A 23,557-nucleotide genomic window follows, 5' to 3' on the forward strand; every position below is an offset into this window, starting at 1 on the left:
GTGCAATAATATAACAAAACACAAATGGAAATGGCTCTATAGCTGTGAGCCTGTCTATGTCACATTGCCGTTTTGGTACTAGACGTTTCTGTGTAGGAGACAGGATCTGAGGATTAGTTAGTTTAAAAATGCCCTGGTCTGAGAAGAAATTATTATTTATTAATGTTGATGCATTTATGAATAATGTTGAGTTATTTCCTGGGATATTTTGGGGGGTGATTGGTGAAAAGAAATCACCCCCGTGTGAAGCGAGTGGTGAACTCCGTGTGGGGGTCCCCGGAAGTTCCAGACCCACATGAACGCGCCCAGGGTGCCGACCCGGTTCCGGCGAGACGGCCCGCGTCCGAAACGGTTGAGAAATGACACCGTGTGGGGGTCCCCAGGGGGTCCCTCTACAGTACTGTACTGTCACACCCGAAATCATCATACACAGTTAGTGTGTGTGACACTTGGTGGTGAGAACCAACCAAACGCAATTTTCGTGCTCGGACACAGCCAGCCAGCCAGCCAGCCAGCCAGCCAGCCAGGAACACACAAAGCTGTCTATAGGAGTGGTTGCACCACTCAACAATACATAGCATTCCAACATTGGTTTTATAGCAACAAATAATGCTTCAAAGCATGTAGGTCAACCCTACTGTACATTAAAAGTGTGATTCTTAGTTTGTAAATACGATTATAAAGAAAAGATCTAAACGTTTCTGGTGATATTGGTGTTTTTTTCTATTTAAATCATGTGCAATTAAGTATCACTATGATGTGCATCACAACGCTGCACATCATAGTGAATGAATGTAATTAAAGTCACTGAGGGCCCATACTGCAACCACTTGCATAGACTGCAGAAAAGGTGCATCATAAAATATACAAGTCAACGGCAAGCCTGTTTTATTTGTATAGGTGTGGTCTATGCTCTCAGGGCATGGTGTGGTGTGTCTCTGGTTATGGGTGCACGTTAGATGGTAGCAAGTCCACCAGTAACCGGAAACCCTACCCGAGAGGGTCGAAAATATTTACATGTCCCTTCAGTCAGAATTATTATAATTGCTGCAGGTCTGAAATGGATAGACCGATATAGACCTGATCAGCTTTATTTCCATATATTAAACTTGTTGAACCGTTTCCGTCCGTAGGACGTGTCCACACGCCCTAGGGGTCCCAATCGACGCGTCCATAGGACGTCTGTAGGCGTCCTAGCGCATCCTCAATGATACCGGGCGAGAGAGGAATATTCTGAATTTTTGAGTGGTGCAACCACTCCCTTACGGAGCTATGTGTGTGGGTGGGTGGGTGGGTGGGTGGGATTGGCTGGGTGGGTGGGTGCGTCTGAGCACGAAAACAGCATGGTTGTTTTTCACCACCTGTGCGCAACCTAACACACACACAAACACACACGCACATATTAACTGTATATATGGTGATTTCGGGTGTACCAGTACAGTACAGTACAGTACAGTAGAGGGTACAGTAGAGGGACCCCCACACGGTAACTCTGTCATTTCTCAACAGTTTCGGATGTGGGGCGGCTCGCCGGAATCAGGCCGGCACCCTGGGTGCGTTCTTATGGGTCAGTACAGTGACAGTACAGTAGAGGGACCCCCACACGGTAACTGTCATTTCTCAACCGTTTCGGACACGGGGCGGCTCGCCGGAATCGGGCCGGCAACCACTGTTTTATTAGTCACACAGTGAGGGGGAAATAAATCATATTTGAATCGAGATGCATCGAGATGTATCGGTAATCGACGTGATGTATCGGTAATCGATTTATAATCAAATCATTGCCCTCTGAATCAGAATCCTAACGTCAGGTACCTACAGATTTCTGCCCCTAGTACACATATAAGGAGTTAGATAACATGTGCATTTAGAAGGATTTATAGACTTTTTTCAAGTATATATATATATATCTCAATTCCTGAGAAGCCCTGATGAAGACCGATATAGGTCGAAACATGTTGGTTTAATAAAGTTTCTCATTTTTAACTATTAAGTGTTCCCGGATCTCCGCTTTTTGGTATAGATTTTTTTTTCCTTGATGTTTTCAGCTGGAGAGCAGATCTCTCTCTGGGAGAAGTCCAACCCCACTAGGCATGGCATACCGTGTCAAGCTAACTGATTTACAGTTAAATTATGACATGTCTCCACAGAAAGGTTAGGTTTAGGTTGCAGGTTCTGTTTCCCAGCCTAAATACCATGCCGTAGTCTAGTTTCATATACTGCTTCACAGCCAAACAAGTAAGGCTTAGTTGAGCTTTTGATCAGAACGATTATAATGACTGGAAGAATGTGGTAGATCCACCCTCTTGATTGCCTCAGGCTCACAAACTCTCACTTCCTCAGTCAGGCCAGTGTCTAGTGAGTGTCTAGTAAAAGAAATGTCTGTTTGGTAAAAGGTTAAGAGTGCAAAACAGGAGTGATTGATGGAAAGCATTGGTGATTTGTTTTAATACAACTCTGTGTGTGTGTGTGTGTGTGTGGTTACAGCGCTGAACAAATGCTCAGAAAGGCCAGAGAATACTGGACTAAGAACCTGCTGATGATGCACACTGCACACTCACCATAGTGTGTGTGTGTGTGTGTGTGTGTGTGTGTGTGTGTGTGTGTGTGTGTGTGTGTGAGAGAGTGCGTGCGTGCGTGCGTGCGCACACGTGCGTTCGTGCATATTTTTGTGAGCACATGCACATATCTACCATCAGGCTTATGTTTATAAATACATTTTGCTGTGCAGGGTGGAACTGGAGCGAGCCTTGGCATGGTTTAGCGCTCTTTCGGGGGCTCACTGGTTGCACTGTGTGCAAATGCACGAGTGTATCCCTCCAATGTACAGTATGTGCGAGCGTATGTATGTACGGGTGTGTACCGCATGTGTGTTTGTCCTGGCAGGGCCCAGAGACGCACACGTACGAGTCTGTGCTCAACACGTTCTCAACAACCACCGCCTCAGAACCATGACTGTTCAAACTCGCCAGCTACTGTCGTACGCGTCAAATGTGTCACCTCTCTGAAATTAGCACAAAGTTGATTGGGTTTGGAAAAAAATGAACAGAATTTCAATTTCGGATCTTCTGAATTCCCATGAATTTAGAAGAATAAGCAGGGGATAATCTTAACATGGTCTATGAAGGCACTGTTTTCTTTCTCACACACACACACACACACACACACACACACACACACACACACACACACACACACACACACACACACACACACACACACACACACACACACACACACACACACACACACACACACACACACACACACACACACACACACACACACACACACACACACACACACACACACACACACACACACACACACACACACACACACGGTCCCAGGGGTACAGTATACTTTAGACCGCACTCTCCTGTGGGAAAATAACTGACAACATCGCCAGGAACAATTTCCTGTTTCGCTTCGGTGGAGATTAGCCTTACTGTAAGTTTGATTTTATACAGGATTTGTTGGACTTCAGACATACACTGTCCATAGAGCACCCCGGAGCGCAATAACAACATACACTGTCCATAGAGCACCCCGGAGCGCATTAACAACATACACTGTCCATAGAGCACCCCGGAGCGCATTAATGGAGATTTAGCAACATAATCAACTCGCTGCTAACGGTATTGAATTACTCACCGTTATTGCGAATGATCGAGACTTGAGAATCGAAAGCACAGATTTTGGATGGGTTTGCAGTAGGGGTGGAAAATAAAATTGCGATGCGGACATGGACGATTATAAATTGATTCACAAATTATAAATATTTTTGGTACATAATTCATTATTTTTTTCAAAGAAAGCTGCTCAATGTTTTGTTTGTAGTGCAATAAAATATAATGGAATAATGGAAGTAAACTAATCCGTTTTCATTATGGATCACTAGAAAGCACTTTGTTAATTAGTCACACAGTGAGGGGATAAATCATGTATTGGAATCGAGATGCATCGTGCTGTATCGGTAATCGATTTATAATCGAACCGTAGCCCTCCGTATCATCAGGTACATACAGAATTCCGCCACTAGTTTGCAGTGCACACCACCTCCCCATGTAGTAGTGTTAAAATAAAGCCTTTATCTTACTTAATTTTGAATTGATCAATTCATTTACATTTGACAATATTTTATGTTCAATTAACCCATTTTGACCCGAGATCAGATTCTAAAAATGTCTTCTACATCCTGACAGTTTTCTGAAAAAGCTATGTTTCTATGTCAGTCGTTCTTCGATTTTTCAAAAATAGCAGACCTACAAGCTCGTAGCGCGCCACTCGGTGGCGCGCTATGAGCTTGTAGATCTGCTATTTTTCAATAGCTAAAGCATAACATACAGTAATGCCAACACAAAAAAGGGTTCCCGCCCATGGATTTGGTCGATTAAGTGTTGCACCCCTACAGTCATTGCATGGTTGTCTCTCTCATGGTGTAATAATGAATACCTGGTCATATTCCAGTGCTCCGGGGTAGAGGGGCCAGCCCAGGAAGAGTTCAGCTATAACACAGCCAAGTGACCACATGTCTATGGCCTCGGAGAAAGGCAGACCCAAGATGATCTCAGGAGCCCTGCACAAAGCAAAAGTGGAGAGATTCAAAGACGGATTAATTGAAGCAGCAAATTAACACGAAATAAAAGACAGTCACCCATCCAAGGCAGAGCAATCATGTGTTCCAGAATAGGACGGCTTGGGTCCCTGGTGCTCTAAAACAGGGGTTCTCAACGTTTTTGGCCGGGGACCCCCGGAAATGCTTTGGCAATGTATCGGGACCCCCGCCCCGCCCGACCCCCAATATAAATTCACTGCTACAATAACCTTAATAATAGAGACAATACACCATAAATAAAAACCGAAACCAGATATAATCATTAGGGAAGGTGTATGCATGTACTATGTGTACTATATGTAAACTCTTCATTTCCATTTTCCAGCCATTCAGTTGCATTAAAAAAAAAAGAAAAAAAGAAGGGGGGTGGGGGTTTTTTGGAAAATTTGGGGACCCCCGAAATAATTTGGCGACCCGAGGGGTCGCGACCCACGGGTTGAGAACCACTGCTCTAAAAGGCGGTGGACAGACCAGGGAGAGAAGGAGAAAGAGACATACACTCACACAAACGTAGCATGTGAGGTAGGCTACACAAACAGGAACTAAACTATACATTAAATAAACTATACATATACGTTAAATAAACAAGTTATTTTGCATGGAAAATTAAGATATGGCTGCTTGGGGTAAAGAATGTGGAAACATGTACACGCATTAAGCATTAGACTCATATGATGTCAATGCAGCACTATTAAAAAAGATGACGAAGGAGACTGATACTCAAATAATTAGGTTTTGCATGGTTTAAATACAATGGGCCATTAGATCTGGGCAAAACAATGTGGGGCTAAGCAACAACTAATGTAAATAGTAACGCATGCTGTGACGACCACGGTGGTTGCCAAGCAATGAGTGGACACGAGAAAGACCATAACATGACAACAGTATGGGCTGACAAACTGGGACAAAACCTTAAGAGTACACGGATACATGCATGCATAGTCAGTCACAAATGCATTCAATAAATCCATTATTTTACGCAACAGTCCATAGGTTCTGTCCTCATTCAGTTGGGGGGGGGGATCTGCTTAAAATATTTTCTTTAAAAGGAGTTTAGGACAGAACCTTGGGTTGTACGCACATGATTTACTTAACCCATTCTGGGCGGGAACCCCTTTTGGTGTTTTACCCCCTCAGGCCGGGAACCCATTTTTGGGTTCTGTACAGTATGTACAGTATTCAAAAATGTAAATAATTTGAGCCGCTATATAAATATTTGACATTTTTCAGAAAGCTTAGGTCAGGATATAGAGGCGTTTTTAGAATCTGCCTCAGGCCTAAATGGGTTAAGAAAAAAGGCTCAATACTGCAATGTAGTAATATTCTGTTACAAGTAAATGTCTGTAAAAGTACAAAAGTATTGGCATAAAAATGTATTAAAAAGGGCCAAAAGTAGAAAAGTACTCATTATGCAGAATGTCTTTTCAAAAGTATAAAATGTATACGAATATTTTTCTAATTTACTTAAGTAAATCTACTTAGTTACTTTACACCACTGGTTTTAATGAAGCCAAGGTTGTAATAAGATGGGTATTCCCAGCCAGCCACTGAGAAGTGAAAAGGCACCCAGCCACCTAAAGAGGGAAACATAATAGCTACAGTCAGGATCTCATTCAGGTCTTAACCGAGGACAGGCACAAATTGTTCTCATTCAAATGCTTATGCAAGGAAAAGATACAATATATCACATTTCACATCGTCATTAGGCACTAGGCTCAAAAGGAAGAGGGAGAAAATAAATCACTCTGGTGGGCTGCCAAGAGAAAACATTGACAACACCAGCATAATTATTACAATATAGGCTGGACTCCAAATTCCAACCGAGTTTCTAAGAAAATAAGATATGTTTTCTAAAGGAAAAACAATCCACTTCACATACTGCACATGCATACCACCCCCGACCTAAAGATTAAGTTATCACACAAGATCTCACTAACCTCAACCGTGGAAAGTAGTTTACAGACCTTTTTCTCTTTTTTTTTTTTAAGGAAGAGGAGGTGGGGAGATTTTGTACAAGCTGTACTTTTTTCATTTTGGCTTGCGGTGTGTTACTAAATGTTCATGCATTGAGTGAAACTTAAGGGGGGAAAACATTTTTCCGCACACCAAATCATCATGACCTGACCAGTCATGTTATAGATTTAAAAGATGGTATTAGAGAACCTGATAATAGCACAAAAGGTCACTGTTTTACCGTTACTGGTTATGGACTGGTTGCTGTCGGCTGGAAAACTTTAGTATTCATTTTTAAAACATTTTAAAATGGTGAAAATAGCCAATCTACAAGTGGACAATGCAGTGTGTTGAGAGCTTAAGAGTATATATGAATAGAGACGTCACCAGATTTCTCCTCCCATCCACTTGCATAGAGTTGCTCACCCAGCGCATGAGGCGTTCTTACGGGTTGGAAACAGTGCATTCTGGGATTGCTTGTGGGCCAGACGTGAAAGTGCTGGGCCGTTGACTATCATCGCGTGCGTTCACGTATGAAACATAGCGTTCACGTGATATGGGCCCATAGCCATACGTGAACGTGCGCAAAGCATAGCGCTGCAATACCACTTTCGACCAGTCTTTTTCGCCTCAGGGTTTCCTCTCGGTGACCTCTCTATTATATTTATACTCTATGGTTGTGAGATGGTAGATCTGTTTTCACTACTTTTGTGCGACACTCACGCATGATGAAGTACGGGATTCATTTATATAATGAGGTTTCTGCCCGACAGTGACGATAAGTAAGAACAATTCAGGGAAATGGATTCAATCAGAAATGAGTTAAAACCTGTGTTTCTTGAACTTGACTTCCTGTTTTCCCATTACACTACAAGACCTTTATAATGTGGTATTAATATCGACATAAACCTATTCTATTAAGAGACAAACGACAGTTTGGGTAGACAGGGACTGGTTTATTGGTCAATTCAAAACAAAATGCACGTTTCCGCATTGACTAAAAAAAAAAGACTTTGATAATGCCATATTGCTCAAAACGCCGGCTAGTCATACAAGCTGCAGCAACTACTCCACCAGTCCAGAAACTGTGCATGATGCGTGTGCATAATCATGCACATGCACACACAAATTCTGGTGGGTGGGTGGGTGGGTTGGTGTGTAGAATAAAACTGCAGTGACTCAAGTAAAATGGATATATATATATATATACCCACACACTAGCGGCGTATGTTAGGGTGATGATATGACTGGACTGGGGTTTGAGGATGTGAACCAAACAACCTCCTGAACACCTGTAGCCAAAGCAAGCAAAGAACTCTACACATCACATCCGTCTGTGTGCATCTGCAGTGTGAGAGCCGAGTGTGGGATAACTTGTCACACGTCAATAGACCACCGCAAGTTGCACTCTTAGTCAGAAGGCACAATTATAAATAACTGAATTCACACATGTGCACCTTTGCCACCTTATCTTCAGTAGCTGGAAGCGTGTGTGTGTGATGTGTGTGTGTGTATGTATAATTAACCCTTCCTTTTTTTCAGAATAAAAGGCGCTAGAGTGCCCAGCAGATGAGGCAGATTTTACTCTGAAAAGCCCCATTTCCCCACAAAACCGCAAGGTATAATCTTCCATTACTACTTTGCGCTGTCACATCTCAACTCTCTCTAGAAGTGTTTATATTCCAAACAAGATGATTGGATGATAACAGAACATTGGCGTTTTTAACCAGTGAGGTATTGGATTGAGGTTGGTCAACAGCAGTTGACCGCATGCCTGTGCATGTGTAAAACAGTGAGTCTGAACTGATATTGGAATACGTAGGTGATTTTCTCAGGCAAGATTGTGCATTGTCTGCAAATCTGCATTGTTCACCACTTCACCCTAAATTATGGTCAAACAAAGTTGTATGTGCAATTTTATATATTCTATCTATTCTAGGGCAAATGTATTATTTCTTCAGACTTTATAATTATGGATGTTGCATGTAGCGAAGTGAATAGAATCCAGTATAGTATGCTGTATTAAAGCCCAAACCACAGCACCAGATGCAACTCTTGTATCTAGTCGCAACTCAACACAGTTTTAAGGTCAACCACACGAATGAAACTCCTTGCAACTGCCATTGGGATAATGGTAGCATGTAGTTGCAACTTGCAAGTAGTTGCATGTTGCAAAGAGTTGCGTGGCGAATCATTGGTGCGGTTTTGGTCTAAGAGTGCTCTCAGAGTTGGCCTCTATCCTCTTACCCTTTAGCCATTCACTTAGTACTGGCTGGAGATCAGTTTGATGCTAAGCAGTGCTGGGCTGGCAAAAACTATACCCAAATTGTTCCCTTGGAGACTGGCTAAACATGGCCCTGGCAAAGTGTTCTGATTTTGTTTTTTGATTTTCTTGTTTATTTGGTTTCATAAGCTCAACTCTTCCAGATAGAAGGGAAGGCCCTGGCCAAGGCCTATTCATTGCATGTCATGCTCTATTGCATAGTTGCCATGGTAGCCATGACACAGCAAGCCTCGGTGAGGTGACTGCTCTGTTCTGCGGGGGTTGGTGACGTAAAAGCACTTCTCACAGGGAAAATGGAGCGCATGGCTATGTGAATAATTCAGATAAGCAGATCAGGTGGAAGGAAACAAAAGAGGGCTATCATCTTGGCATGAATTGAGATTCCGGGCGGCTGTTAGACGCTTCCCTTCATCGTGGTGTGATTACTTAATACTTTGTAACAGAAGTTTTCCTTTACACTTGCAGGTAGGCTAGGCTAGGCACTGAACATTCATCTATACAGGTTTGGCTGTTAGTGAACAGTTCAGAATCACCCCAAGTACATTTATCTCAAATGTTTAATGAAGCAAGGCCAGTTTGTGATGAGCTTTACAACACAATTGCCAATAATATGCTATGATTCTATTTGGGTTCTCAGGCCTGATTCATACTTAACATGTTGATCTTATAATGATGGGGAACCAAATGCAAATAAGGTATTTAAACTTGCCTTAGCTGGTGTTGTGAAATGAAGCATACATAGGTTAAGAAATGCAAATGCTAAACTTGCCTTGCCTTAGTTGGTGTTGCGAAATTGAGCATACATAGGTTAAGAAATGCAAATGCCGTGGAGTCTGTGGCCAGATTACCCTTTTGGGGCTCATTGCACCTGGCCTGCCACCTGTGAGGTCCAGCCCGTGGTAATTCGGGAGGCCATGTCTGCCTGAGGGAGCTCTACCCTACTTCTAAGGCGTCATCTCACATAGCCTACATCATGAATAATTTGTGCTACTGTTCACACACCTTTTGAAACAGGGAGTTCACTGTATGGACACGTGGCTCTTGGGCCAATGGTGTAGCAGTTAACAGTATCCATTAGAGCAGTGGTTCCCAAACTTTTCAGGTCGAGACCCAAAAAGGAGGAGATTAGACGTTTGTCCGGGACCCAAACTAGTGAAAATAGTAGATCTAAAGCACACAACGCGTTGCGAGCTTGTAGATATTTTCAATACTTCTTAACCCATTCTGGGCGGGAACCCCTATGGTGTTTTACGCCCTCAGGCCGGGAACCCATTTTTGGGTTCTGTACAGTATGTACAGTATTCAAAAATGTAAAAAAAAATTTAGCTGCTATATAAATGACATTTTTCAGAAAGCTTAGGTCAGGATATAGAGGCGTTTTTAGAATCTGCCTCAAGCCTAAATGGGTTAACACGATTTGTGCCCAACACGTCTCCACTAAACATACACATGATATGTAAACTGGCTTGTATAACTGTATTATTAGTTTTTGATAAACAAAGACCTGTCTTGGCCTGCAACTTTTTTTTTTAAATCACAGAAACATGGAAGCAAACCGTGCACCCCACCCACAAACTCATGGGTTCAAATCAGAATAATATAGTATCATAGAGGCTATTCAAATGAAGAACAAAAAACACACGCAAGTCTTTCTGCTGACATATTTCTTCCTCCACCCAGGCCAGGCCAGGCCAGGCCAGATGTTATGCAACAGCAGTACTAGAGTACCAGGAGTGGAGACACACAGTTCTATCCCTTCAATCAACCTTGCTGATAACTCAGTATGGACAGACAGTGACATACTGAGCACACACACACCCTACCTACCCCTATCGTTGCATCTTCATTGCATAAGTGCACTGACACCTACCTACACATGCAGAGAATTGTCTACGCACACTTGAAATTAAATCTCGCTGGATTATAGGTTACCAAATTGTGTGGCCAGTCAGTCGTTCTTTTTTTTTGCCATTATTGTCGAGATGCATCGCCATGTCTCTCTTTTTCTGTACCTATCAGTAATGTGGGTTCATTCTTTTCCATTGTGATGATGGCTTTACTGGCCATCTACCAGAGAGTCATCCTGAGTGATGTCTGCCTTCATTTGCCCTTGATGGTGCTCTTGTATGTGCCTTAAGTATTGTTCCGATTGATTATTGACCATTACTTGGAGCAGACTGCCCAAACTGTAAAGCACTTTTGGTACTGAACGTTTTAAAAACTAAACTAAAAATGTATAAAAGATATTTAAAATATTAAAAAAATATTGTAACAAGCTGTTTTTTGTGAACTTGTTTGTGGTCGTTATTCACAGTACTATTTCACTTCATCATTTGCTGATTACCGTCACCTGATGAAGGCCACTCACGGCCGAAAAGTTGTGTCCAGAATGACGGTGCTTTGAAGAACAATAAACACTGTTGGAGCTAAAGGCTGTGTGCGGACTTCTCCTTTCCTGTATGCATCTACCTTGGAGCTAAAGGCTGTGTGCGGACTTCTCCTTTCCTGTATGCATCTACCTTGGAGCTAAAGGCTGTGTGCGGACTTCTCCTTTCCTGTATGCATCTACCTTGGAGCTAAAGGCTGTGTGCGGACTTCTCCTTTCCTGTATGCATCTACCTTTTGTCCAGCACCAGCGAGGAACTGGATGGGCGCAAGCCACCCGTTTTTCAAACCAGTCAGTCAGTCGTTCTGCCATAATATTTCTCCGTACACACAGGCCAGACCAGTGTTATGCAACCTCATCAGACACGAGGAGGAGAGGAGTTCCATTTCTCCTAGTGTTTCATGGAAAACTTGTACTGAACCAGTACCATGGTACCCTAATTAAAAACAAAAGAAATGCATTTTCAAAATATTTAATGCTATTTTCATATAAGCAAATGTCTGTGATCTGGTAAATGGGGGATCTGTCTCTTTATCTTAAGCATTATGTTATACTTTAGCTATTGAAAAATAGCAGATCTACAAGCTCTTAGCGCGGCATCGAGTGCCGTGCTACGAGCTTGTAGATCTGTTATTTTAGAAAAATCGTGAAAATGAGGGCACAAATCATTGAATGTATATTCTTTCAGAGCAAATGTATTTAACTCAAATCTTTGCTTCTGGGCGGGTTCCTGGAACAACATCATTTCAGATGGGGGTCTGCGGCCAATTACAATTTTTGGGGTCCTGGACATGAAACCACTGACATAGAAACGTAGGTTTTCCAGAAAACGCAGCACACCTAAACCTAACCTTAACCCATGTCTAACCAATGACTAGTCTAAACTAAGTATGCACCCCCATGATTTAGAAGACATTTTGTAGAATCTGGTGTCAGGTCACAAAGAACAGCACACAAACAGCTGTGTTGCAACAGTGATGTACTCTACTGTACCAGGAAGCCACTCTTACTGGAGTTTGTAACACGAGTTGCAGCCGTCCATGTGACAGAGCATCTGTCCAGAGGAAACCGAGTGGAAAGTGTGGCAGCACCAACACAAACACACAGGGACCCGAGCGAAGTGATATTTTGGATTTGAATGCGGTTTTGGATGTGAATGAAAAAGGCGAGACGGTAAATACAGCGGTTTCTCTCTGTGCAAATTGTGTATTTGGGCCCATCCCTCTAGCTTAGACCAATTGTGGTCAACGCACTGAGTAGAGAAATTGATGCGGATAGATGGATGGATGCACTGACACACTTGCAGAGTATATGGACACACATGGACACAAAGGGCAGTATTATGCGTGTCTTAAGTACCAGGTCTTATGACTTAACTTAAGACCTGGAGGCGTGGTCAATGCCATTTGGCTATTCTGAGAGGCCAAATGGCATTGATCACGCCTCCAGGTCTTAAGTTAAGTAATAAGACCTGGTACTTAAGACACACATAATACTGCCCAAGGTGGCATTCTGAGTGTGCACACAGATAAATGTAGATGACAAATACACTACACCTTTCCTAGGTGAGCAGATATTAGATAACTCTATCATGAACCACAGAGACACGGTAGTGGTGTACTGTAGAGTGTGGTGTCCCATTTTTATTTGAACCTTTTTATGTAAATGGTGCAATTTATATAGCACTTTTATCCAAAGCGCTTTACATAGATTGTAAATGACATTCAACCATTCATACACCGATGGCAGCGGAAACCATGCAAGGCACAAACCTGCACATCGGGATAAATTAGAGGTTCAGGGCAGTATTATGCGTGTCTTAAGTACCAGGTCTTATTACTTAACTTAAGACCTGGAGGCATGGTCAATGCTGTTTGGCCACGCCTCCAGGTCTTAAGTTAAGTAATAAGACCTGGTACTTAAGACACGCATAATACTGCCCTCAGTGTCTTGCTCAAGGACACTTTGGCACCAACTCTGGGGGAGCCCGGGATCGAACTGGGAACCTCTCGGGTTACCATCCGGTTGGTCTACCGGCCACTCTACCCCTGAGCCACAAATGTGGAATGGAACTAAGCAATTCTTCTGAATGACTTTCAGACTACTACTGAAAATGCGTTGAGATGAGTGAGTGTTAGGCAAAGGAAAGTACATTCTGTAACAAACATTAGCCAAAGTATCCACCCTTTGCGGCTGCTGAATGGACACATGTCAGCATGCATGCACACATGTGCACACGCGCACGCACACACAGTCCACACACACACACACACAAAGGAATGTCTGAATTTCTTTTTTTTCTCCCCGTGTCTAAATGTGTGCTTTACACGCGACATTCTTCCCCAGTCTTCTATGTCCTCGCTGACCTCCCTGCTCTTCAATAGCCAGCTAGCTAGCTACCCCCTTTTAAACAACACTATGATCTCAGTCTGGTCCGTTAAACACCCTCACACAGTTAAGCGGGTCATCAGCGGAGCAGAGCCTTTACGTTATGCAACATACTGGGACTCTACATTTCCCACGTCTGTCTGAGAGGGGCAGGGCAGACCTCCCTGGTGGAAAGGAGCTGACATTCTCCATAGCACACAGGCCGTACCCAGAGGGTGGAGAGGCCTGGGCTTGGCTTCCATGCAAGAAACGCAAACCAGGAATGTGATTTTTAAAACGAGTTGTTCTTAGGAGGTAGAATTCCCATTTTAAAAGGAATATCACTTTCTTGATTTGTGAATCTGATGTTACCATGACATTTTCTTCATTCTTTGGATGTACTTTACAATACGAGCCACCAGCAGACATTGGACCCATGTCATGTTGTGTTGCTCTGATATAGCCCATGTAGAAGGCATTAATTAATTGTGCGAGCTGAAACGTGGGAAGGTGTGCTTCGGCTACCGCCGATTGCACAATGTTTTGAGGAGTTAACGAGTTAACAATAGTTCAAATGTTATGGCCGCACTTGCTGTAACTTGCTGAAATGATTGGTGGGAAAGGAACATTGTCAGCTTGCTATTCTGTGGTGGTAGAAAAGAAAAGGAACATGTATAGAGAGCTTCAGAGACATTTGCCTTGAAAAATGACCTCCAGGTTCAGCGCTTTGTGCCGGTTCAACACACAGTGTCAACACGTCACGCCATAGGCTAGAGAATGAAGAGGGGGAAGAGAGTCGCCATGGCTGAATGAATGAATGACCTGGGTTAAGCATGGACTACTACTACTACTGAATAATTAATGAATGAAAACATAATTAAAAATGAACAAATTAATCAATAAACAAAGCAACAAATTATTATTGTAGTGTCTTATTGTCCGTGATTGAGTCTATAGGTGCAACCAGTGCCCATGCAGACAACTGTGTTACATGAGCATTGAGCAACTTCCCCTTCATTTCATTCCAGGCTATGAACCATGCCTTGCTTGTAAACATATGCGTTCCTTCACACAGCGTTACATAAGAGCAGGCAGTTTTAGGGTGTGACTCCCTCGACATGGATAACACGCGAACAGTCACACAGCATATTGATTAGCGAGAGAGGGGTATGGAGAGAAAGAGGAGGACGACAAGGTGTGAAACGAGGGTCCCAGAAACCGAACGGTCCCTAACCTCACAAACACTATGCCCGACCTTAACCCTAACCTCAAAACCACACCCACCTGGGCAAAAAGCTCTGCGAACGAGTGAAACCCGTGGAACAAGACCCCAGCGAGAGTCTGCAGGTTGTTATGGAGCTCTCTGTTCACATTACATAATGGCAGAAAAGCCAAAATACATAAAGCCGGGGCGAGCCAATGCTAAGCCCTGTGGGAAATACACGCATACACACACACACGCACACGTTGAGTCCCGCTACTCACGTCGACCAGCTGTGTGATGTAATATCATACCATCTCTGAATACCAATAACATTTACATTGGGTTCTTCTTGTCAGCCATGTAAAATTGCTTTTTGAAATCCCAATTAGATTTCAGTACCCACCACACACACACACACTGTCCTCACCTGTAGTATCTGGACTGTAGGTACGTGGAGCAGACAGCTTTGGAAACGTGGCTCGCTGACCCGAAGTCGATGACTTTGACCCTGTACGGCTGTCTGGAGGGGTCCACCAACATGATGTTCTCTGGTTTCAGGTCGGCGTGAATCAAACCCAGAGACTTCAACTTCTTCAAGGCCGTCGCCACCTGCAAAGGTTTCACATTTACACATTTTAAAATCTATATACTTTACTTGACTGGATGTTGACCTGCGGGCCCCCAAGGGGTCTATACCAGGCCGGCAGGTCCCCTCCTTTTTTCCATTTAAAGCTGCTATAAACAATAATATGTCAACATTTTAATGACCTTTTTATTTTTTATTTTTTTTGGTATTCAGACGTCTCTGTGACACATCTAGGGGCCGCAATCTGCATTCAAAGATTTTCCTAAAAGCTTTGTCATTGGTCGATTTTCCTGTCTGCTTCCTGATTGGTTAGTCACTGCGACCGGGTTTTTTTCGACCAATGACAAAGCTTCTAGGAACATCTTTGAATGCAGATTGCTGCCCCTAGATGTGTCACAGAGACCAACTTTTTTCTGGGAGCGTTCTACCCATTGCTGGCTGTCTGAATACCAAAAAAATAAAAAATAAAAAGGTCATTAATATTTTGACATATTATTGCTTATAGCAGCTTCACCAAAAATAGCCAATCTACAACGTGTGACATGGCGGTCAGGCACCGCAATGCATTTTTTTCACAGAATGTTGACCCACACCAGGGCTAAAGTTGAAGTAGAAGGCATGAGTTTATTGCTACATTTCCTCAGCTATTTATGAGGGGACCAGATAGGGTACACGGCATGCATGCAGGCCTGCTGTTAATGCGTCCCAACAAGTTCACGCATTAGTCTTTTCAGGAGCCTGGTTCATAACAGAGAGATTACAGCGTATAGAGCTTGAACCTATAAATATATATATATATATTTTTTTTTACAAAACCTATATCACGTAATCCACCTTTAAATATGAGCTTTTATGAAGCTTTTCTGAATCTGAAGTTATGCGTGTAGCCATGTACATTAGAACTCTGACACAGGCTCTTCAGGTTGTTGTTTCTACTTGCAGTACACACAGCCACACATGTACCATAATATGTCAGCCAGCATATCTACTGCCAGTCTGACTTTATTTGTATTCATTTTTCCACCAAAACTCTGCTTGCATGTTTTGTTGAGTTCTCGCAGTTCCAGCAGCTGAATGTGACAAAACACGACGATGTGCTTGAAGCGGAACGGTCCCAATGTCAATGACCCGATTGTCTGCAGATGTGTGTAGGGGCGTTTGTGTCTGCATGTCTGTGCGCACTGCGTGCACGTGCAAAGTGTTTCCATTTGTGACATGAGTGACATCCACATGTCTTACCTGCTGCAGAACGGGCCTGATGATTTTGAGCGGCAGGGGGCTGAACTTGTTCTGCTTGAGGAAATCGTAGAGGTTTTGCTCCAACATCTCGAACACCAGGCAGGTGTGGCTGCGGTGCTGGAAGCACTCCAGAGCCCGCACCACGTTGTGCTCGTCTGCGTTCTCGCCACTGAGCCGGGCCAGGATGCCCACCTGGCCAAACATGACAGGAAAACAGGGTTAGAGCTCATGACAGGAAGGACACAAATGGAATGTTAGGGGTGCAACGGTTCATCGAAATAACAGACTTTTGTATAATCTGTTATTTTTTTTTAATAGTAGCAAAAACACTGAAAATAGCCAATCTCAAGCTCAAACACGTCACATAGCGAGTTTGTTGATCAGCTATTTTTGCGTGAATCAACTAAATCAATTATTTTATACTGTCATACAGCGAGTATGACAGTATAAAATAATTGATTTAGTTGATTTGACCAATTGTCGATATATTCTAGAATAAAACATATGTGCTCGTCGATTATTGGAAAGGTAGTCAATATACAGAATAATAAACTTTGTAGATTGATTATTATTTCGACACACTCATTAACCACTTCAGCCCTATAAATCTTGGCCATTTGAAAATATCCGATCTAGCTCGTAGATCTATTTTTCAAAAGATGTTTATACATTTTGAAAACTTGAAACGGGACATTCTGCACAACGAGTACTTTTATTTTAGACGGTACATTTTGATGCCAATCCTTTTGTACTTTACTCAAGTACATTTTTAATTCCCGATTTCTACATTACAGTATTGATACTTTTACTTAACCCATTCTGGGCGGGAACCCCTTTTGGTGTTTTACCCCCTCAGGCCGGGAACCCATTTTTGGGTTCTGTACAGTATGTACAGTATTCAAAAATGTAAAAAATTTAAGCTGCTATATAAATATTTGACATTTTCCAGAAAGCTTAGGTCAGGATATAGAGGCGTTTTTAGAATCTGCCTCAGGCCTAAATGGGTTAAGTAAAGAATGCGAGTACACAAAACACACAAAGAACCCAAGCACTGTCCCCAGAGGAACACACAAACAAAGACAGTGTTGCTCACCTCTATCTGTCCCTGGCGGGCGTAGGACGGGTGGTTCTTCAGTATTTTAACAGCCACCACCTCGCTGGTGCCCCGCTTCCAGCACTTCACCACCTGGCCGAAGGTCCCGCGGCCCAGGAACTCCAGCACCTCGTAGCTGTTCTTCATGGAGCACAGGACCTCGTGCTGGACCAGCTGGTAGTCCCCGTCCGCCGAGCTGCTCCTGGCCATAGTGGTCCCGGCCGCCGCCGCGTCAGACCCCGCCGCCACGCCACCGTTTTCTGTCCCGGCGGTCGCAGCAGCCCCGTTGCTACCAACTCCCGCCTCCATCTCCTGGGCGGGCCCCGCCGCAACGCCCCCTCCCACCCTGGCGTTGTCGCGCGTGTCGTTCCCAGCGCTGCTTTGCAACATGGCGGCGTTGGCGGCGGGGGGAGGAGGAAGTGGGGGTAGAGTAGTGACGTCCTCCACTATCTGCATGGCTCCCCCGCAGTGGTTTTCCCGCTGTAGTTCTTCTGTGCCCTCACCTGACTGCCAGTGGCATCTCTGGGCTGTGCTGTCTGGGAGGTCCAAGTCTCCTGCTCTCCTCCTCTGCTCGCGTGCCTCCTGCTCTGCTCCGACGCAGGCCCTCCTCAGGAGCCCGCAGTCCAGGCCACTCCCCGCTCCCCCTGCCGGGGTTCCGCCGCTGTCCCTGCGAAGTCTCACTTCCTGTAGACCTCGGGTCTGACAAAAAGGCCCCTGGATGTCAGTCGACTCCTCCTTGCTCTGGAACGTTCTAGTCCACAACAACCTCTCCTCCCCCTCCTCCACCTGGACTTCTCTGTAAGGCCTTTGTGAATCAGCCCATGCAGCTGAGGATGGGATGACGTTGTTGGGATATGCAATGCCGTAGTTGACTCCAATTACGTATGTCTTGGCTGGGGGCCGTTGCTGAAAAGCTCTGCTGGTGGTGTCGCGGTGCGGTCCGCTTGTGCGTCTGCTGATATCACTGTTGCTGGTTCCTAAGGCACTTGTTTGGACTGGGTACAGGTGTGGTGGATAGACCAAAACTTGTGAGGCCATACCTGAAGTGAAAGAGAAGAGAAAAACAAACTTGCTTGGTACAGCTAGTAGTTTTGAAGCATAACCTAACCGTAGTTCTACAAACAGGTTGGTTGCAACAATGTGAATGGAGGCTTTTCCATTCTGTCAGTTTTTACTCTCTTAACAAACATTTGTTGCAATGCACAGTTGCACACCAAATATATTTTCGGCTGCGACACGTTATCTTATTGACAATGATGAAATGTGTTTTTGTGGAGAAGATTTATTGCAAACTATTGCACATCCAAACCTGAAGAGGTCAACCTATAACCATAGTCAGCCACTTATATTATTAAAGTGACTTTTTTTGCCCAGACTTTTATTTGGCAAGGATGCATGAATTTACAAACACAGTCTATTTTATCTACAATTTAGGCATTTAGGCATTTAGCATCTACACGACTGTGGCTCAGGAGTTAGAGCAGGTCGTCCAATGATCCATGGGTCGGCGGTTCGAATCCCGGCTCTTCCTGTCTACATGTCGAAGTGTCCTTGGGCAAGACACTTTACCCCAAATTGCTCCCGATGTGCTGGTTGGTACCTTGCATGGCTTCCGCCGCAATCGGTGTATGAATGGGTGAATGTAATGCACAATCTATGTAAAGTGCCTTGGATAAAGGCGCTATATAAATGCACCATTTACCATATAGACAAGGACCTACTGGTCTAAACACATCAAAGTCACACTACCGAATGTAACTGAATAGACAATGTAACCTTAACAAACTGCACCCTAAGTCAGAGACATTTGAATTTCATTGGTAAACAATCATTTACTCTATCGAGCTTCAGGACACCATCCAAAGCAATTGGGCGACAGAAAAGAACCGGCTGGCTGCGTCCCATTTAGTTCAATGGAGAAGTGGCACCATGTTCTATTCGGTTCCTCAAGCTTGATACTATTTTAAGCTTTTCAAAACGAGCGATACTTTCAAATATATTCAACCGCAACGGTAATGTAACTTTGAAAAAAGTGTGTAACGGTGAAATTACAGTTTATTTTTATACTGTACTAAAATGAATAGAAAACAATGGGTTTTCTCTCGTAGACCAAATTACAGTGCTTTGGAAAATGGTCAGCAATACATGTCAAGTATACAGTGAGTCATCAGTCATCAGTATGGTCCTTTAAAAGCTGTGATGTGCCCATTGTGTAGCTACAGTGGTGATTGTGGTGGTGGCGGTGTTATTTCAGATAGAAAGTGAAAATAATATATAGATCAGAGCAGTTTCTGGGTCAACAAATCTCTCCTTTAGTTGTCAACACTGCATTTACAATGCCAAAATAAGTTGGCTTAGTCTGAAGGGTGTGCCAGTGACATCCAGTTTCTATGACCCAATGTGCTTGTTGTTGCCTCATCTAAGTATGACCAAAGCTAAAGAAACTAAGCTTCTGCTTTGACAACATGCTTCCATAGTGAGAGATATATCTGTGAGAGATATATCTGAAGCTAGGGGGCAAATCCGTTATACCCTCATTACCCTGAGGGCATTTCTTTTTTTCTCTTGCCACTGAGCAAGCTTAGAATCTAAAAAAAGCTGTCATAAAGGCCACCAACGCCAGTACACAGCTGAGCCACAGCCACCGTGTCACCTTTTGCAGAAAGGGAAACAGCCTACAGTAATAAGAGAGGGGGAATCCCATCTGCCATCACATCATTAGTTTGTCCCTGCAAACAAACTACACTAGAGTGTCAGATTCACACAAAGTAGAACTGTCGAGCAAGCAGAACCCAGGCGGAACTGCTACAGAAGCTTGATAAGGGAGCCATGCAAAACTCACTGCCATTTTAGTTTCGCACATGCGGAGAAACACTATGATTTCATTTTACCATATTAGCTAGCTAGGCAGTTAGTCAAGTGTGCAGTAAGCACTCAGGTCATAAATTCAGCCTGAGACTCAGCAACACGTACCTCGCCACTTTTACCATGTGACCACTGACCACCACTGAGCAGAAGGGTCAATTTTGCTAACCCATACTTAGGCAAATACTAACTACAGTAAGCCAAGAGCTCACAAACAGAACTACACTGCCTCCACTTTTAGTTCATAACCTACAGTAGGTCTTGCTGCAGTGAGAATAGGTCCTACTTGCGGACAGTTCCTAATTCTCACAGATGAAACTCTATTCTCACGTAAACAACACTCAAACAGAAACAGAACAGGAACCCTGCTTTCACACAGCCTACATGAATTCCAAGCCTAAGAGAAAAGTGTTAACTTGGGGATTTGCCAACTTCACAGTCATCTCTGCACCAAGACAGATTCACTCAGTCCCTCAAAGTTTGTCAACTGATGGCGGAAACAAACCACTGTGAATTTGGCTGAAAATAGTGTGAGAAGAACAAGGCAGCCAATTTTGTTTTTGTATCCTCACAGCATACAGCCCAATGACATCTTGCTGAGAGGCTAAGTGAATTCTCCATCCCATTTAGCAGCCATGTCCGTCATTGACACTTTGTCAGTTGTGAGAACATTTAGGTAATATTTGTTGAACATTGACAAATCAACCAGATAAGACATCTAATCAACTAAGAAGTACATTTGCCTTAAGGCACTAGGCTGAAGGCTCTATTACAATAGTATTAGGCACTATAGCATACTTCTAGTTTAACAAATGAATTAAGCATGTGCCCGTTCTCGTGTTATACACCCTGATGCTGGTTGTCTTGTGCAAGGTGCTTTGTTTCAAATAAGAGGTAGTGAGTTGCAGCAGTCTTCTTAACTATTAGATTTTTACATACACAGGCTCAGACAGGCAGAGGGAGAGGTGTGTCTCTACGTCAACATGAAACAAGCCCTGCAAAATGCAAATGCACACTTTACCCTCAATGACTGTCTGGCAACTTCTCTTGTTGGTTTGGTATACGGTGCCATCATCAATAAGTATTGTTGAGAGGCAGGTTATCGATTCCATAACAGAGTATTAATGGTAGCCGTGTGAATAACTATTAGCAGGTGAAATAAATGTAATATAGCATTTGCATTATTCAACCATCATTGTTAAATAAACGGCACATTATACCAAACAGATGGTATAACTGAATCCCTCTATTATGCCAAATTGTCTAGTGGAAAGATGACCAGCCCTAAATCTCCACTCATTTGCTAAACCTAGAAAATAGAAAATAGTAGCGTACGTGGACATAGTTTTAAATCACCGTCCATATTGGCTGGGTAGATTAAATAATTGTGCTTCCTAACAGCAGCTGGCAATGAGTAAGCCAGAGCGACTGATCTGATGACAAACCGTACTGGCTACCTTACAGCTGGAGATAGGGCTAATCTATGTTTGTCTTTAATGGGCGTCCAAACAGACACACAGACCGTCTGTTGTCTCACAGCCAAGGAAGGAAGGTAGCCTGATACTCTGCAAGACTCTGAGCCCTGACATATAGATAAGTGGTTTTCAACCAGTGGTCCGGGGACCACTAGTGGTTCTTGAGGGGGTTCCAGTGGTCCCTAGCTAAATTATAGAGAGGTTGTAACCAAATGGATCCTTACAGATCTTTAACTCTTGAGTGTAAAATGAAACCAAATTAACCTGCTCTCAAGTTAAATTATTGTTAATGGCGCCACACCACATCAATACAGGATGGAATTGTGCACAATATCATATACAACGCTAACTAAACATTTAATTTTGGGTCCGAGAGGCTAAATCTCATCAAATGGTGGTCAGTGGCTCAAAATAAATAATGAATAAATAATAGATCTTGATTACCAGAACTTGATATGAAAAAGGTTGAAAACCACTGATAGTGAGTGTGTGTGTGTGTGTGTGTGTCTCTTTACAGTCTATGGTGTGTGTGTGTGTGTCTCTTTACAGTCTATGGTGTGTGTGTGTGCGTCACTGACTGTTGTAAAAGGCTGACAGCTGTAGTGTAGGTTGCAATTTGTCGTTGATCAATCAATCATGGTAGACAGCAGCAAACATGGGTGTCGTGTGTGTACGTTTGGGGGAAGGGTAACAGCAACATATATACACACCTGTTGAATCTGCTCTCTGGCACCTACAGTATAACTTCTTCTATTCCTTGTCACACAAACAACTCCTCCACAAAACGAATGTCTACTCTAAAACTAAGTGACAACACACGCAGGCCTACTTATTACCAACTATATCATGTTATTGAAATGTTCACATTAGCTCGTTAGCTTTGCAGAGCTAAATGCGTTGCGGAACAACCACCAGAGAGGAAGCAAAGTTGGGTTAGCTTTAGCGAGACGCCACACCAGCAGCTAGCCAGAAGCTATGTGTCATTTGTGGCTTCGCCACAGCGACATACCGTGAATATGTACAACCAAGAGCACAGGGTAGAAGTCATTGTGGCCATCGGTAACAGTTCGACCAGTTAAATAAGAACATATATACCTTTTAGTAAGAGCAGCAAATGTCTTGGTCCAAAGAAGCGTCAGGGATCCAGACCACAGTCCAGTCCTGCATTGATGCTGCTGCCATCTTGTTCAACGACGAGAGACTTTTCCTTTCCGCACATACGATACGAATACGTCCAAAATAACACAGAACTGGATGTTCTGCTGGGCAGCAGTGGTCCGCGTCTCCTTCGTGTGTCGTTGGTATCGACAGACTGCGACTCCTGTGATCGTTTAGTAGGAGGAAAAGCGTGTTTGTAAACTTTTTGCGTTGCTAAAAAACTATTTAACGCCTATAGCTTGTTCCCCCGAGCGCTGCTCGCCGCCGCTGCTGCTGTCGATCTAGCCTGTTGCTTCTCCGCATGTGTGGAATGTGTGTGAGTGACGTGA

The 23,557-nt window shown here is 43.5% G+C and overlaps 1 protein-coding gene across 2 annotated transcripts in view; it reads right to left on the reverse strand.

Moving 5' to 3' along the window:
* Positions 1-23,509, reverse strand: part of hipk3a (homeodomain interacting protein kinase 3a) — a 49,809-nt gene extending 26,300 nt beyond the window's left edge. For both annotated transcript variants that reach the window (XM_079500655.1, XM_079500654.1), the window contains exons 1-5: positions 23,166-23,509; positions 17,731-18,770; positions 16,638-16,829; positions 15,240-15,421; positions 4,456-4,579 (exon numbers count right to left, since the gene is read on the reverse strand). In XM_079500655.1, coding sequence (XP_079356781.1) covers positions 4,456-4,579; positions 15,240-15,421; positions 16,638-16,829; positions 17,731-18,768 — 1,536 coding nt within the window. In that variant the 5' untranslated portion in view covers positions 18,769-18,770; positions 23,166-23,509. The remainder of the gene's footprint in view (positions 1-4,455; positions 4,580-15,239; positions 15,422-16,637; positions 16,830-17,730; positions 18,771-23,165) is intronic.
* Positions 23,510-23,557: the final 48 nt, after the last annotated feature.

This window comes from Electrona antarctica (genome assembly GCF_951216825.1).
Source record: "Electrona antarctica genome assembly, chromosome: 5".
In the NCBI taxonomy this organism is placed as follows: Eukaryota; Metazoa; Chordata; class Actinopteri; order Myctophiformes; family Myctophidae; genus Electrona; species Electrona antarctica.